General features: G+C 40.8%; 1 protein-coding gene across 3 annotated transcripts in view; it reads right to left on the bottom strand.

Moving 5' to 3' along the window:
* The window catches only part of LOC111950790 (gamma-aminobutyric acid receptor subunit gamma-2), a 94,638-nt gene that overhangs the window by 61,369 nt on the left and 14,982 nt on the right, over window positions 1-18,287 (bottom strand). For 2 of the 3 annotated variants that reach the window (XM_070434315.1, XM_070434314.1), the window contains exons 1-2: window positions 1,240-1,394; window positions 513-595 (exon numbers count right to left, since the gene is read on the bottom strand). In XM_070434315.1, the coding sequence (XP_070290416.1) occupies window positions 513-595; window positions 1,240-1,394 (238 nt within the window). Of the gene's footprint in view, window positions 1-512; window positions 596-1,239; window positions 1,395-4,383; window positions 4,467-5,115; window positions 5,337-16,994; window positions 17,063-18,287 lie in introns of those variants that run through there. The other variant, XM_023968673.2, reaches the window with a different exon arrangement.

Raw genomic sequence — 18,287 nt, forward strand, 5'->3', positions numbered from 1 at the left:
ATGGATAGTAGAGAAAGTGGCTTGTGGAAGGCCAATGGAGAGAGAGAGAAAGTGGCATGTGGGAGCCATGGAGAGAGAGAGAAAGTGGCATGTGGAGGCCATGGAGAGAGAGAGAAAGTGGCATGTGGAGGCACTGGAGAGAGAGAAAGTGGCATGTGGAGGCCATGGAGAGAGAGAGAAAGTGGCATGTGGAGGCCATGGAGAGAGAGAAAGTGGCTATGTGGAGGCCATGGAGAGAGGGAGAAAGTGGCATGTGGAGGCCATGGAGAGAGAGAGAAAGTGGCATGTGGAGGCCATGGAGAGAGAGAGAGAGTGGCATGTGGAGGCCATGGAGAGAGGAGAAAGTGGCATGTGGAGGCCATGGAGAGAGAGAGAGAGTGGCATGTGGAGGCCATGGAGAGAGAGAGAGAGTGGCATGTGGAGGCCATGGAGAGAGAGACGAGTGTGTGAGCGGAGAGAAGACAAGAGTGAGAGTGATGGTGGGGTAGTAGAGAGCACATGGCAAGACTTACAGCTGGAAAACTCCAGCGGACAGGAGTGCTCATCCATTGGGAAGTTGTTCAGTTTAAGCTGGCACTCGGCATCAATAGTCAACCTACAAACAGAAAACACAGTTTGCATCTGCTGTGCTGGTCGGGGTTGTCAACAAAGCATATAACGTATTCTGTTCTGTAACTATCCCGTCTGATTTCTATTGGTCAGTGGACTTAGAGCGTTGGGTCAGTAACCGAAAGGTTGCTAGATTGAATCCATGAGCTGAACAGGGTAAAAATCTGTCGTTCTGCCCCTGAACAAGGCAATTAACCCACTGTTCCTAGGCCATCATTGTAAATAAGAATTTGTTCTTAACTGACTTGCCTAGTTAAATAAGGTTAAATAAAAAAAAATAAAACATTTTTTTAAATTATAAATTAGTCATTGGTGAGATTGGAGTTCCCTAATTAATTAATGAACTGTGGTTGCATTCTGGGAGAACATCAATCACTGCTGGGTTGAGGAGTCCAGTCCACCAAAGTTCATCTTCTCATTAGACAGTGTGAGAGAGAGTTAGCTAGCTAGCCAGGCTGAAGCTACTCTTCTTTCTTAACAGAGGCACCAAATTAGGATGTTAATGTGGTCTGAAGCGCAATCAGTCAGCTCAATCAACTACCGCCTGTAAATACAGTCAACTGGAGACCGTCTGTTTCCTCATTTGTGTCGTGTCTCCCAGTGGTGCTTCTTCATTGGACAACATCTCACCGCAGTGTGTAGAGTATCCGTCCGTCGTTCCAGATCCGGAGCATACGATTGGGTGTGGTGATCCAGTGGGCGTCGGCCTTCTTAGAGTTCCGGAAGAAGGTGTCGGGGATCCAGATCTTGCCCACCATGTTGCTGTTGAGACGCAAGACCTTCATGGTACTTGTTGAACTTCAACCTCCGGTCATACCACGTCTGGGCAAAATATGTCGATGGTGTACTCCTGCGGAGGGGAAAAAACAGGCTTGATTCTATTAAACCCGCAGTGCGGTATTATACAAGGTCAAATCAAATCAAATTTTATTTGTCACATGCGCCGAACAAAACAGGTGTAGACCTTACTGTGAAATTCTTACTTACAAGCCCTTAACTTCTTGGAACTATAGGGGGTGCTGTTCCGCATTAGCATATTTGGGTCTCCAAATTAAACTGCCTCGTGCTAAATTCTTGATCGTACAATATGCATATTATTGTTATTATTGGATAGAAAACACCTTCTAGTTTCTATAGAAGTTGGAATTTTGTCTCTGAGTGGTACAGAACAATTTCTACAGCACTTTCATGACAGGGTTCAGATTTCAGAAATTTTTACCCCTGATCTGGAGTCTGTTTTTAAGGCGACAGTGAATGCTATGAAGAAACCGACACTGCCTACGTCTTCCTCTGGGTGTCTGTACGTCATCACGTTTTGAATGAAGTCTATTGCACAATCCCGCCATTATAAAACCACAAAATGTATAGGGACCGCCTTTCTCGTCGTGCGCCTGAAGCGTGAAGGCCATCGGACTTGCCTCGTTCCAAATCGTTGTCTACCAGCAATATTTCTCCGGTCATGTTTTCAGTCGTTATAGTTTGTTAAAAACATCTAATGTAGTTATTTGAACGGTTTTATAGCATTTATATCCGTTTAGTGCGATTTTGAGGAATTTATTTGTGTGCACTCTGAAACTTTGGACACGTTTTGGGGTGTCGGTCGTTGGTGGTGGACATTTCGAAGGACAGAGGACATCTATCGACCAAAAGACGTTTATAACATAAAGGATACATTGCCCAAGAATCTGATGGAAGAACAGCTCAAAGTAAGCAATATTTAATATGATAAATCGTGTTTCTGTCGAAATTTTTAAACGCATATTTCGCCATTTTGTTTGGTATAGCTTCATTGGCGAACCCTGTATTGAAAAGTAAGGATATTTTAAAAATGTAAATCAGCGGTTGCATTAAGAACTAATTTGTCTTTCGATTCCTGTCAACCCTGTATTTTTTAGTCAAGTATATGATTAGCTTTCAATTAACACTAGATCACTCTGATAGATGACGTCAGACATATTGAGGCTTGATTTCCTGTATTTTTATTGTGTAACCACGGTTTTGTATGGCTAAATATGGCACCTTTTCGAACAAACTGTATATGTATATTGTAAAATGATGTTACAGGAGTGTCATCGGAAGAATTCTGAGAAGGTTAGTGAAAAATTAATATATTTTTGGCGGTGATTACGTTATAGCGCTCTTTGGCTGGAATCGATGCTCTGGTAACGTTTGCACATGTGGTATGCTAACTTATCGATTTATTGTGTTTTCGCTGAAAAACGCTTAGAAAATCTGAAATATGGTCTGAAATCACAAGAACTGGGTCTTTCCATTGCTATGCTTTGTCTATTTTATGAAATGTTTTATGATGAGTAAATTGGTCATACACGTTGCTCTATCTAGTAATTCTAGTCGATTTGTGATGGTCGGTGCAATTGTAAACTGTGATTTTCCCCTGAAATATGCACTTTTTTTTAACAAAAACTATCCTATACCATGAATATGTTATCAGACTGTCATCTGAAGAGGTTTTTTCTTGTTAGTGGATTCAATATCTTAGTTGAGCCGAATTGGTGATAGCACTGAAGGAGTAGAAATGATGGAGTTGAATAGTGGTGTATTTTGCTACGTGTAGCTAATAGATTTACATATTTTGTCTTCCCTGTAACACATTTAAAAATCTGAAATGGTGGCTTTATTCACAAGTCTGTATCTTTCATCTGGTGTCTTGGACTTGTGATTTAATGATATTTAGATGCTACTATCTACTTGTGAGCTATGCTAGCTATGCTAATCAGTGTGTGGGGGGGTGGGGGTGCTCCGGACCGGGTAGAGGCTCGTTAGAGGTTAACCAACAATGCAGTTAAGAAAAATAAGTGTTAAGAAATAAAAAAAGTTGAAAAGAAATAACAAATAATTAAATACCAAAATAAAATAACAGTAACGAGGCTATATTCGGGGGGTACCGGTACTGGAGTCAATGTGCGGGGATCAGAGAATGTTTTTACTACTGTAGGAACCTATATTACTAGCTAGACCCCACTCACAGGTATATGCATCCTGTTTTCAGAATAAGAAGTGTATACCACAGGCAGTAGTAATAACACTGCCTAATTGCCTATCACTATGGCAGTTGAGTTGATTCCATCCATAGTCATCTTTGGAAGTTTCATTCCAAAATGCTATATACAGTCAGGTCTAGGGTTACACATCATAGGGAATATTCAGAGGTGGAAACTTTCCGTGGGAATTAACGGAATATATGGGAATTAACGGTGACATATGGGAATTAACGGAAATATATGCAAATTAATATTTTACCATTTAAATGTAGATGTTTTTTTACATTGGATATATTTACCATATCATATGGAAAAAGACACTTAACCTTTAACTTTATCATAAGTAGACATAATTGCAAATTATTAAATCCTTCCAATATATAATTTTTTTAAACAATTTAGTTACGAATTGAAATTTAATTAAATGAGTTGACTCTTAGCATGGAATGATTTCAATGAACAAAAAAATGAGTATATTTAATGATCCCAATGATCCATCGCATCTCGCAAAACGTTTTCTACATACATCTGTAAAATGATAGTTAGAAACTAAGCTATGGTTGTCTTCCTCTCATGCTTCCATGTCTTCTCCCGGGATCTCCTCAAAGTGGCATGTGGAGGCCATGGAGAGAGAGAGAGAGTGGCATGTGGAGGCCATGGAGAGAGAGAGAGAGTGGCATGTGGAGGCCATGGAGAGAGAGAGAGTGTGTGAGCGAGAGAGACAAGAGTGAGAGTGATGGTGGGGTAGTAGAGAGCACATGGCAAGACTTACAGCTGGAAAACTCCAGCGGACAGGAGTGCTCATCCATTGGGAAGTTGTTCAGTTTAAGCTGGCACTCGGCATCAATAGTCAACCTACAAACAGAAAAACACAGTTTGCATCTGCTGTGCTGGTCGGGGTTGTCAACAAAGCATATAACGTATTCTGTTCTGTAACTATCCTGTCTGATTTCTATTGGTCAGTGGACTTAGAGCGTTGGGTCAGTAACCGAAAGGTTGCTAGATTGAATCCATGAGCTGACAAGGTAAAAATCTGTCGTYCTGCCCCTGAACAAGGCAATTAACCCACTGTTCCTAGGCCATCATTGTAAATAAGAATTTGTTCTTAACTGACTTGCCTAGTTAAATAAAGGTTAAATAAWAAAAATAAAAMWWWWWWTTAAATTATAAATTAGTCATTGGTGAGATTGGAGTTCCCTAATTAATTAATGAACTGTGGTTGCATTCTGGGAGAACATCAATCACTGCTGGGTTGAGGAGTCCAGTCCACCAAAGTTCATCTTCTCATTAGACAGTGTGAGRGAGAGTTAGCTAGCTAGCCAGGCTGAAGCTACTCTTCTTTCTTAACCAGAGGCACCAAATTAGGATGATTAATGTGGTCTGAAGCGCAATCAGTCAAGCTCAATCAACTACCGCCTGTCAAATACAGTCAACTGGAGACCGTCTGTTTCCTCATTTGTGTCAGTGTCTCCCAGTGGTGCTTCTTCATTGGACAACATCTCACCGCAGTGTGTAGAGTATCCGTCCGTCGTTCCAGATCCGGAGCATACGATTGGGTGTGGTGATCCAGTGGGCGTCGGCCTTCTTAGAGTTGCGGAAGAAGGTGTCGGGGATCCAGATCTTGCCCACCATGTTGCTGTTGAGACGCAAGACCTTCATGGTACTGTTGAACTTCAACCTCCGGTCATACCACGTCTGGGCAAAAAATATGTCGATGGTGTACTCCTGCGGAGGGGAAAAAAACAGGCTTGATTCTATTAAACCCGCRGTGCGGTATTATACAAGGTCAAATCAAATCAAATTTTATTTGTCACATGCGCCGAACAAAACAGGTGTAGACCTTACTGTGAAATTCTTACTTACAAGCCCTTAACCAACAATGCAGTTAAGAAAAATAAGTGTTAAGAAATAAAAAAAAGTTGAAAAGAAATAAACAAATAATTAAATACCAAAAATAAAATAACAGTAACGAGGCTATATTCGGGGGGTACCGGTACCGAGTCAATGTGCGGGGATCAGAGAATGTTTTTTACTACTGTAGGAACCTAATATTACTAGCTAGACCCCACTCACAGGTATATGCATCCTGTTTTCAGAATAAGAAGTGTATACACAGGCAGTAGTAAATAAACACTGCCTAATTGCCTATCACTATGGCAGTTGAGTTGATTCCATCCATAGTCATCTTTGGAAGTTTCATTCCAAAATGCTATATACAGTCAGGTCTAGGGTTACACATCATAGGGAATATTCAGAGGTGGAAACTTTCCGTGGGAATTAACGGGAATATATGGGAATTAACGGTGACATATGGGAATTAACGGAAATATATGCAAATTAATATTATTACCATTTAAATGTAGATGTTTTTTRCATTGGATATATTTACCATATCATATGGAAAAAGAAACATTAACCTTTAACTTTATCATAAGTAGACATAATTGCAAATTATTAAATCCTTCCAATATAATTTCCAACAATTTAGTTACGAATTGAAATTTAATTAAATGAGTTGACTCTTAGCATGGAATGATTTCAATGAACAAAAAAAATGAGTATATTTAATGATCCCCAATGATCCATCGCATCTCGCAAAAACGTTTTCTACATACATCTGTAAAATKATAGTCTAGAAACTAAAGCTATGGTTGTCTTCCTCTCAGGCTTCCATGTCTTCTCCCTGGATCTCCTCAATGTCCACCTCTTGAACATTAGATTGAGGCCTCATCTTCACTGTCACTTTCCAACCTTGTTGAGGATGGCTGGTTGTCAGGCTCAAGAAGCCTCAAATTTGCCCTGATGGCCACCAATATTTCAACCCTTGTATCGGTCAGCCTGTTGCGTGCTTTGGTGTGTGTGTTCCCAAACAATGACCAGTTGTGCTCTAAGGCGGCAGATGTTGGTGGGATTTGGAGGATGATGGAGGCAACAGGGGAAAGCCTCAGATCCACAAAGTCCCTTCCACCAGGTGGSTGATGAGATATGTTGGCACGACTGCCATATTGCATCTCCATCCCAAAGCCCTTGCTTGGAAATGTACTTCGCCAGACTGCCAAGAACCTTGCCCTCATCCAGGCCAAGGTGCGAAACACGGTAGTGATGACACCATAGGCCTTGTTGATGCACTTCACCAGACAGGATGCTCTTGCCAGCATACTTTGGGTCCAACATGTACGCTGCCGCGTGTATGGGCTTCAGGCAGAAGTCTTCACGCTTTGTGATGTATTTCAGAACTGCAGTTTCCTCTGCTTGGAGCAACAGTGAAGTGGACAGGGCAGTACGGGTTTCTTCTCTTACATCTGCAAGCAGAGTCTGAACATCAGACAGGATGGCATTGTCTCCCTCAATCCGTGCAATGGCTACTACTATAGGTTTCAGGCTGCTTACCACTCTCTTCCAAAATAMATCATCCAGGAGGATCATCTTGATGGGGCTGTCCATATAGGCAGACTGTGATATGGCCATTTCTTGGAGAGACTCTTTCCCCTCTAGGAGACTGTCAAAYATGATGACAACACCACCCCAACGGGTGTTGCTGGGCAGCTTCAATGTGGTGCTCTTATTCTTCTCACTTTGCTTGGTGAGGTAGATTGCTGCTATAACTTGATKACCCTTCACATACCTAATCATTTCCTTGGCTCTCTTGTAGAGTATATCCATTGTTTTCAGTGCCATGATGTCCTTGAGGAGCAGATTCAATGCATGGGCAGCACAGCCAATGGGTGTGTTGTGAGGGTAGGACTCCTCCACTTTAGACCAAGCAGCCTTCATGTTCGCAGCAATGTCTGTCACAAGTGCAAATACCTTCTGTCCAAGGTCATTGATGACTGCCTTCAGCTCATCTGCAATGTAGAGACCGGTGTGTCTGTTGTCCCTTGTGTCTGTGCTCTTATAGAATACTGGTTGAGGGGTGGAGATGTAGATGATGTAGTTAACTATTCCTTGCCCACGAACATTCGACCACCCATCAGAGATGATTGCAATACAGTCTGCTTTCTCTATGATTTTCTTGACCTTCACTTGAACTCTGTTGAACTCTGCATCCAGCAAATGAGTAGATAAAGCCTGTCTGGTTGGAGGGGTGTATGCTGGGCAAAGAACATTCAGAAAATCTCTTCCAATACACATTGCCTGTGAGCATCAGAGGTGAACCAGTTGCATACACAGCTTGAGCAAGACATTAATCAGAATTTCTCTGACTACGTTCCTCCATTGAGTAAAGAAAACTTCTGATTCCAGGAGGACCATGAGCTGTTGCTATCATTTTCACCTCGAAWTGAAGTAGAGGGACTTTTGTTAGAGGTTGCTTGTTGTGAGCGCTGAGGGAACTTTATGCACTTTGCTGGATGATTCTGCATCTTTGTTGCATTCTTCACATATGATTTGGCACAGTATTTGCAAATGTACACAGCTTTTCCTTCTACATTAGCTGCAGTGAAATGTCTCCACACATCAGATAGTGCCTGTGGCATTTTCCTGGAAAGATTAGAAAACAATTTGTAGAAAAACCCCAAATATAATTCCATGTACAGATAAATAGTTAAGCAGTTAGATTAAACAACTCCTTTGTAAAATACATTTCTTAAAATGAAACATGTATGGAAACAGGTGAATTAACACTCCTCAGTTAGCAGGCTCAARCAACCTAAAACCCACATGGTAGCAAAAACTGACTAGCAGAAATTGCTAACAAGTTAGAAATGATTTAAACACACTTTGCTGTAGGCTACTATTTACTAGTTAACAAAACAATCATGTATGTCATATAAAATATATTCACCCCAACAAGTATTGTAATCAAAACTTACCAGAAAGCATGTAGTCCTTGACTCAGACAGTGTAGTAGTGTGGGCTCAATAGTATCTCAGTGTGCAAGATCTTGAGAATCAGCTGTACATGGAAGAGGGCACTGCACATGTGATGGAAGAATGCACTGTGCATGCAGAGGGTTGCAATTCCATTGAATTGGGGATATTTTAACCAAAACATGCCACAAGACCTAGAATTGCCTGATGTGTATCCCACAAAAAAAGGTTCACCGTTATAAGCTAACTTTTTACATGAATTTAAGCAAAATTCCCCAAAGTCCAGGGCTTAACTTCCCATGGAAAATTTCCAGAAACTTACCGGAAAGTTTCCAACCCTTTGCAACCCTAATCAGGTCCATAAATATTTGGACATTGACCAAGTTATTATTATTTTAGCTGTCTACCACAGCATATTGGAGTTGAAATTAAATAATGAATATGAGCTGAAAGTTCAGACGTTCAGCTTTAATTTAAGGGTATTTACATCCAAATCAGGTGAACGGTGTAGGAATTGCAGCATGTATTATATGTGGTACCCCCTTAAAGGGAGGTACATTAAAGGGACCAAAAGTAGTTGGACAATTGGCTGCTCAGCTGTTCCATTGTCAGGTGTGTGTTATTCACTCATTAGTTAATTTACAAGTAAGCAGATAAAAGGTCTAGAGTTGATTTCAAGTGTGGCATTTGCATTTGGAATCTGTTACTGTTAACCCTCAATATGAAGTCCAAAGAGCTGTCACTGCCAGTGAAGCAAGCCATCATTAGGCTGAAAAATCCAAACAAACCCATCAGAGAGATAGTAAAAACATTAGGTGTGGCCAAATCAACTATTTGGTACATTAAAAAGAAAGAACACACTGGTGAGCTCAGGAACACCAACAGGCCCGGAAGACAACGGAAAACAACTGTGGTGGACGACAGATTATTTTGCTGGTGAAGAAAAACCCCTTTGCAACAGTTGGCCAGATCAAGAACACCCTCCAGGAGGTAGGCGTATCTGTGTCGAAGTCAACAATCAAGAGAAGACTTCACCAGAGTAAATACAGAGGGTTTACCACAAGATGTAAACTATTAATACGCTTCAAAAACAGATGAGACAAGGATCAACTTGTACCAGAGTGATGGCAAGAGAAGAGTATGGAGAAGGGAAGGAATTGCTCATGATCTGAAGCATACCACCTCATCTGTGAAGCATGGTGGAGGTAGTGTTATGGCGTGGGCATGTACAGTATGGCTGCCAATGGAACTGTTTCCCTTGTATTTATTGTAATGTGACTGCTGACAAAAGCAGCAGAATGAATTCTGATGTGTTTAGGGCTATATTACTTGCTCAGATTCAGCCAAATGCTTCAAAACTCATTKGACGGCMCTTCACAGTGCAGATGGACAATGASCCGAAGCATACTGCGAAAGCAACCCAAGACTTTAAGGCAAAGAAGTGGAATGTTCTGCAATGACCAAGTCAATCACATGATCTGAATCCAAATGAGCATGCATTTCACTTGCTGAAGGCAAAACTGAAGATAAAACGCCCCAARTACAAGCAGGAACTGAAGACAGCTGCAGTAAAGGCCTGGCAGAGCATCACCAGGGARGAAACCCAGCATCTGGTGATGTCTATGGGTTCYAGACTTCAGGCAGTCATTGACTGTAAATGATTTGCAACCAAGTATTACAACTCACAATTTCATTTATGATTATGTTAGTTTGTCCAATWACTTTTGAGCCCCTAAARTTGGGGGGCTATGTATAAAAAAGGTTGTAATTCCTACACGGTTCATACAATAATTTTGACAAAACTCTTAAATTAAAGATGAAAGTATACACTTAAAGCACATGTTGATTGTTTCCTTTCAAATCCATTGTGGTGGCGTACAGAGACAAAGTTATGCAAATTGTGTCACTGTCCAAATACTAATGGACCTGACTGTATCTGTTTTCAGAAATGTTGGTTATTCAATAAATTATGAAAGAGATTGGTGTGTTATTTCCACTATCTAATCATGGCATGAGGTTGTTCAATGACAGCAATGTATTTGTTTAAAATCACTTGATGGTTTAATTTCAGAGAAATTAATAATGGGTTAAYAATACTCACTCTCAGARAAATAAGTAGTACTGCTAGGTTTTACACAATCAAATGTAACACATAACTACATTTTAATAAAGAACTGTACAAATGCTACATATGAGATCTGTACGTAAAACATTTACATTTGACATTWTAGTCATTTAGCAGATGTTCTTATTCAGAGCGCCTTACAGTAAGTGAATTCATCTTAAGATAGCTAGGTGAGAGAACTACATATCACAGTCAAATATACAGGATACGAACAATGCATTCCAGCTAAACAATGGATATATAGCATTTTGCAACAATATATAAATATTATACACATCTAAAATCGCTGAATTAAAAATCATATAAAAATCATAAAAATCTTCACTGTTGACGTTGAGACTGGTGTTTTGCGGGTACTATTTAATGAAGCTGCCAGTTGAGGACTTGTGAGGCGTTGGTTTCTCAAACTAGACACTCTAATGTACTTGTCCTCTTGCTCAGTTGTGCACCGGAACCTCCCACTCCTCTTTCTATTCTGGTTAGAGCCAGTTTGCGCTGTTCTGTGAAGGGAGTAGTACACAGCGTTGTACGAGATCTTCAGTGGCAATTTCTCTCATGGAATAGCCTTCATTTCTCAGAACAAGAATAGACTGACGAGTTTCAGAAGAAAGGTCTTTGTTTCTGGGCATTTTGAGCCTGTAATCGAACCCGCAAATGCTGATGCTCCAGATACTCAACTAGTCTAAAGAAGGCCAGTTTTATTGCTTCTTTAATAAGCACAGACGTTTTCAGGTGTGCTAACATAATTGCAAAAGGGTTTTCTAATGATCAATTAGCCTTTTAAAATKATAAACTTGGATTAGCAAACACAATGTGCCATTGGAACACATGAGTTATGGTTGCTGATAATGGGCCTGTGTATGCCTATATAGATATTCCATTCAAAATCAGCCGTTTCCAGCTACAATAGTCATTTACAAAATTAACAATGTCTACACTGTATTTCTGATCAATTTGATGTTATTTTAATGGACAAAAATGTGATTTTCTTTCAAAAACAARGAAATGTCTAAGTGACCACAAACTTTAGAACGGTAGTGTAAATACACGTTAAATTCTGTGTTGAAATTAAACAATGAATAAAAACTACTGTAGAACACCCTGAGACCCTAAACAGGAACGAGTGTCCTCCAGAACGTTGAATACAAATCACTCTCCATGTTCCACCGAACCCGTTTAAACTGAGGGCAGTTTTACAACTACATGGTAAAACTGCTGTCTGGGATACATTGGCAGAGCATTTTCTCAAAGCAAAATGGCTTCCTTTCAGGCCATGAATCCTTTGTTCCTATTAAAGAATGCAGCTGCACTGGGCCACCTTGAGCCCCTCAACCTGAAAATGAAATGTTTAACGGGGCAATTARTGGCTTCCCTTGTTTAGCAGAGGCATTATCTAACCTCATAACCTCCCTGGGAAGCACTTTGCTCTCACTCTGACAAAACCCTTCCTGCAGTGCTCTCTGTCTCCCATTCAACAGGCCTAGGAAATATATATGAAGGCTATTCAATAGAGCACTGGAGAAAGGAGAGAGGAGTGTATGTGTGTGTGGTCATGTGTGTGTTTGAGTGAGAGAGAGAGAGAGCAAGGAAGGAAGAAAAAGAGGGAAAGTGAAAGAGAGAATAGGAGAGAGAGAGAGAGAAAGAAAGAGAGAGAGAGAGAAAAATGTGTGGATTTGTGTGCGAGAGGACATAGGCTAAGCATTGTAGAAAAGATAATGACTAACAGTAAAGCCCAAATCCATAACAAAGAGTCATGAACGAAATAAAAAGCAACCCTGTTACCCGCAGACATTCATGCCAGTTCAATTGGCTGTTAGTGTCATTTTTAAACGGACAGCCCAAATTCAATGACATGGCTCTCTTGGCCTTTTAATTTGGGCCTTCCAAGCGGGAGCTGAAATGTACTGCCTATCCCACCTTTGTTTCTCAACACAGTAGAGGGGTCCATCCCATTCCACCCCAGTCTGATCTGTCTCTGAGATAATGGGCTTTCGCAATAAAAAACAACAACACGTAAAACATTTACATTTAAGTCATTTAGCAGACGCGCGTATCCAGAGTGACATACAGGAGCAACTAAGGTTGAGTGCCTTGCTCAAGGGCACAATGACAGATTTGTAACCTAGTCGGCTCAGGATTCGAACCAGCGACCTTTAATAAAGACATATTATGCATAGACTATATACAGGTCATTCGGAAAGTATTCAGACCCCTTTACTTTTCCAAAAATGTTTACSTTACAGTCTATTTCTAAAATGGATTAAAGAATAGTTTTTCCTCATCAATCTCCACACAATAACCCGTAATGACAAGGTGAAAACTCTTTTTTTTTTTAACTGTTGCAAATTTATAAAAAATAAATAAATAAATGGAATACCTTATTTACATAAGTATTCAGAAGCTTTGCTACAAGACTCAACATTTAGCTCAGGTGCATCCTGTTTCCATTGATCATCCTTGAGATGTTTCTACAACTTGATTGGAGTCCACCTGTGATAAATTMMATTKATTGGACATGATTTAGAAAGGCACACACCYRTCWATATAMGGTCCCACAGTTGACAGTGCATGTCAGAGAAAAAAACCAAGCCATGAGGTCGAAGGAACTGTCCTTAGAGTTCCGAGACAGGATTTTGTAGAGGCAGAGATCTGGGGAAGGGTACCAAAACATTTTCGCAGCATTGAAGTTCCCCAAAAACACAGTGGYCTCCATCATTCTTAAATGGAAGAAGTTTRGAACCMCCAARACTMTTCCTAGAGCTGGCCGCCYGGCTAAACTGAGCWATCGGGGGAGAAGGGYCTTGTTCAGCGAGGTGACCAAGAAACCGATGGTCACACTGACAGAGCTCCAGAGTTCCTCTGTGGAGATGGGAGAACCTTCCAGAAGGACAACCATCTCAGCAGCACTCCACCAATCAGGCCTTTATGGTAGAGTGGTCAGACGGATGCCACTCCTCAGTAAAAGGCACTTGACAGCCTTCTTGGAGTTTGCCAAAAGGCACCTAAAGACTCTCAGACCATGAGAAACAAGATTCTCTGGTCTGATGAAACCAAGATTGAACTCTTCGGCCTGAATGCGAAGCATCACGTCTGGAGGAAACCTGGCAACATCCCTACTGTGAAGCATGGTGGCAGCATAATTTTTTTAATTTAACCCTTATTTAAGTAGGCAAGTCAGTTTAGAACAAATTCTTATTTACAATGACGGCCTACCAAAARATAAATACAATATAAATATAGGACAAAACACACATCACAACAAGAGAGACAACACAACACTACATAAAGAGAGACCTAAGACAACAACATAGCAAGGCAGAAACGCATGACAACACAATAATAAGAAGAGACTTGCTTGGGCCAAGAAACACGAGCAACGGACATTAGACCAGTGGAAATCTGTCCTTTGGTCTGATGAGTCCACATTTTTTGGTCTTCCAATTGCAGTGTCTTTGTGAGACGCAGAGTAGGTGAACGGATTATCTCCGCAGGTGTGGTTCCCACCGTGAAGCACGGAGGAGGTGGTGTGATGGTGTGGGGGTGCTTTGCTGGTGACACTGTCTGATTTATTTAGAATTCAAGGCACACTTAACCGGCATGGCTACCATAGYATTTTGCAKYGATACGCCATCCCATCTGGTTTGCGCTGAGTGGGACTATCATTTGTTTTTYAACAGGACAATGACCCAACACACYTCCAGGCTGTGTAAGAGCTATTTGACCAAGAAGGAGAGTGATGGAGTGCTGCATCAGATGACCTGGCCTCCACAATCACCCAACCTGAACCCTACTGAGAATGTTTGGGATGAGTTGGACCACAGAGTGAAGGAAAAGCAGCCAACAAGTGCTCAGCATATGTGGGAACTCCTTCAAGACTGTTGAAAAAACATTCCATGTGAAGCTGGTTGAGAGAATGCCAATTGTTCAAAGCTGTCATCAAGGCAAAGGGTGGCTCCTTTGAAGAATCTAAAATCTAAAATATATTTTGATTTGTTTAACACTTTTTGGGTTACTACATGATTCCATATGTGTTATTTCATAGTTTTGATGTCTTCACTATTATTCTACAATGTAGAAAATAGTACAAATAAAAACACTTGAATGAGTAGGTGTCCAAACTTTTGACTGGTATTGTATATATTTTTTTATACATTTGCAGAAATAATGACTAACCTGTTTTGGGGGTATTGTGTGTAGATTGATGAGGGAAAAAAATATTTAATCCATTTTAGAATAAGGCTGTAACGTATTTTTTGGGGGGGGGGGCAAGTCAAGGGGTCTGAATAGTTTTCGAATGCACTGTAGCTCCATTACCTGTTCGGGTGACATGTTTTGTTCTTGAGAAGATGTGTGTTTACTACTAACTAGCTAGCGGGTCAACTACTGTAGGCTGTCTGTCTCGTAGGAATGAGAGAATGCACATTGCACTGTTTCAGGTGCTTATGGCTGGCTGTTAATCAAATGGCCAGGGGCTTGCCCAAGTCATGGGACCACAAGCCGACAGCACGGCACCAGATTCCATATAACCCGTATGTTGGAAAAAGGCTGCCTAAAACTTCATAACTCTTCATAAAACTTCATAAAACCTATGTCAAACTAGGGATTCCGTGGTTAAATAAGGTAAAACAATCATTCAATTAATATTTTATTTGTGAACATGAACTATACTGTACATTGACACATCAAGACCAAAACTGGAGTTTTAAAACATGCAGTTTTGGCCAAATTTGCAAACATCCCGTAGACTTCTACTGATCTAGTATCTCTTTTACCTCCATAGCCTTAGTCTACTGAAACCAGTTTGGAGGATACTATACTGTAAGCCTCCTGCTACCAGTCAGATTCCCATTATAAATGTAGCTAGATTGCTTCCTGTTCAGAATAGGAATTGTGCATGCACAGGTAAGCATTTGTAAATGTTGTTATAGCAACAGCTTCCGGGTTAAACTCCAACGCCATGACTACTGACCAGAAAGCAGGATCTTGCTAGTCTCTTCAGGACATTTCAACTTACGACCCAAGCAGGCCTTGCACCAAATGGATGCTGCTTAAAGCTGTGGCAAAGTGAGTAGTCCTGCATTCTATACTGTTTATGCTTTGATACACACTCCAGCATCATCAGCCGACCCATAATCCTCTTCTCTTTAGAAAAGCTAGCATCTTCACCACAATCCTCAACAACAGCCATGATGTGATTTCATGTGAACGTACCCAGCACTGATTACATCTGAATGTACGGCAATCAATATGGTCTTGACCTGCACGTACACACAAAGGTATACTCACACACAAACAGACACACAACGCACACATGCAAACACATACATAAACACTAAGAAATGTGAGCTGGTTGCTATGGAGGATCAAGGTGATTAAGAACAGGAAGATCAAACGAGTGACTGTCTTTAAACCCCACGATGACAGTAACAGAGCCATGCTTGTGTTAAGATTTTCTCTGTGGCTTGGCGCGTGCCCATGGTGGAGATGAGATTGTTGTGCTGAATAACAATGGAATTGGAACCTCAGCATGGATTTTAACTGGAGTACAATGGGACACAGTGGTTGCAGTCTCTCTAAGCAATGCAGTCCACTTATCTCACCCTACACACCCTGCCCTATATTTACAGCCCAGCTTACAGTAACTCCTGTACTCTCTACAAATAGCAACAACCATCTTGGAGTAGCTTATTCCATAAAGTTTGTATAGGCCTACTCCATAGAATTCTGGATGTCTTTCCGACAACCATAGCCAAGGCAATGAAACAAAAGCTATGATATTAACTTGTGCAAGGTATCTTAAGTTTGATTTATGCAACAATCCATGGCATGACATGAAAGCAACACAATCAGAACACAATTATGCCATTCATTACATAATGCAATTCATCAACATTACAGCTTTCAATGTATCTATCTATTTTGAAAACAAACTTGGCATGTACATGAACAAACCATGACGTAAATAAAATATGTCTGAAARAATGCAATGATTGGCGGCTACTGATAGACATCAAATCAATTAAATCCAACTGTATGTGTCACATGCTTGGTAAACAACAGGTGGAGACTAACAGTGGAATGCTTACTTACGGGGCCCTTCCCAACAATGCAAAACATTTCAAATCAAAAAATAATTTGAGAAATAATAGAACAATAATAACAGAAGGAATAAACACACAATGAGTAACGATAACTTGTCTATATAAAGTACTGCACAAACAGCCTTAACTCATCCACCCTATAGGTCTTCACAGCAAAAACCATGTAGTCTCCCAGTGAGTAACGATACCTTGGCTATATACACGGGGTACCGAGTCGATGTGCAGGGTTACGAGATAATTGGGGTAGGTATGTAAATATAGGTAGGGATAAAGTGACTAGGCAATAGGATAAATAATAAGCAGTAGCAGCAGATTGTAATTTGAGAGGGGACTCTCTCTATATACTCACCATATTGATAGCATTCACTGGGCCAATACTGTTGACAAACATGTCTGTGTGGATCACGGTTGGTTTTACTGAAAGAAGAAAAAAACGAGTGTTATGATGCACATTCGATATTCTGTGTTTAGGTATTAGTCATGTCTATCTTATGTCAGGGCTAAATAGCTTGTACCACTATAGCAGTTAGTGTGTCCGAGTGTAAAATGATGGCACCATGGAGCTGTCCATGGTGCTGAAAACAGACTTTATGTACCCTGCACTAAATTCTCTCTGTCTCTGTCTCTCTGTGTGTGTCTCTCTCTGTGTGTGTGTCTCTCTCTGTGTGTGTGTCTCTCTCTGTGTGTGTGTGTCTCTCTCTGTCTCTCTCTCTTTAATGAGGTTTTTTCAAAGAAATCAATTTACCAGCTGGCAATTGAACTAAATCTGTCTTTAAGTTTTGTTTTTATCATGCTATGTTTTTGACACCGATTATGCAGTCGGAACTCACTAAATGGGGCAGTTTATGTCCACTGACTAATTACTTAGTAACATGCCTTTATAGGTGAGCGAGTTTGTGATTGGAGATAAACTAGAAGCAGTGTCTGTGTTGTGTCAAAGCCTTTACCACATCCATACTTTGAAAAGCAGAGCTCGTCTCAGGCCAGACAGATGTAGATCCTAAAATGATTGTCTCTTACAAAAAAAAATCAAAACCTCAACAAAATGTCCACATAATAATAACATTTCCTGCTGAGAGAAGAGAAGAGAGAGAGAGAGAGAGAGAGAGAGAGAGAGAGAGAGAGAGAGAGAGAGAGAGAGAGAGAGAGAGAGAGAGAGAGAGAGAGAGAGAGAGAGAGAGAGAGAGAGGAGGAGAGAGAGAGAGAGAGAGAGAGAGAGAGAGAGAGAGAGAGAGAGAGAGAAGAGAGAGAGAGCGAGAGAGAGAGAGAGAGAGAGAGAAGAGAGAGAGACGGAGAGAGAGAGAGAAGAGAGAGAGAGGAGAGAGAGAGAAGGAGAGAGAGAAGAGAGAGAGAGAGAGACAGAGAGAGAACAGGAGAGACACACAACACACAGAAGGCACACACAACACAGAAGAGACACACACACAGAGAGACACCACAGAGAGACAAGACAGAGAGAATTTAGTGCAGGGTACATAAAGTCTGTTTTCAGCACATGGACAGCTCCATGGTGCCATCATTTTACACTCGGACCACAACTAACTGCTATAGTGGTACAAGCTATTTAGCCTGACATAAGATAGACATGACTAATACCTAAACACAGAATATCGAATGTGCATCATACACTCTTTTTATGTCT

This window comes from Salvelinus sp. IW2-2015, linkage group LG23, assembly GCF_002910315.2.
Source record: "Salvelinus sp. IW2-2015 linkage group LG23, ASM291031v2, whole genome shotgun sequence".
Taxonomy (NCBI): Eukaryota; Metazoa; Chordata; class Actinopteri; order Salmoniformes; family Salmonidae; genus Salvelinus; species Salvelinus sp. IW2-2015.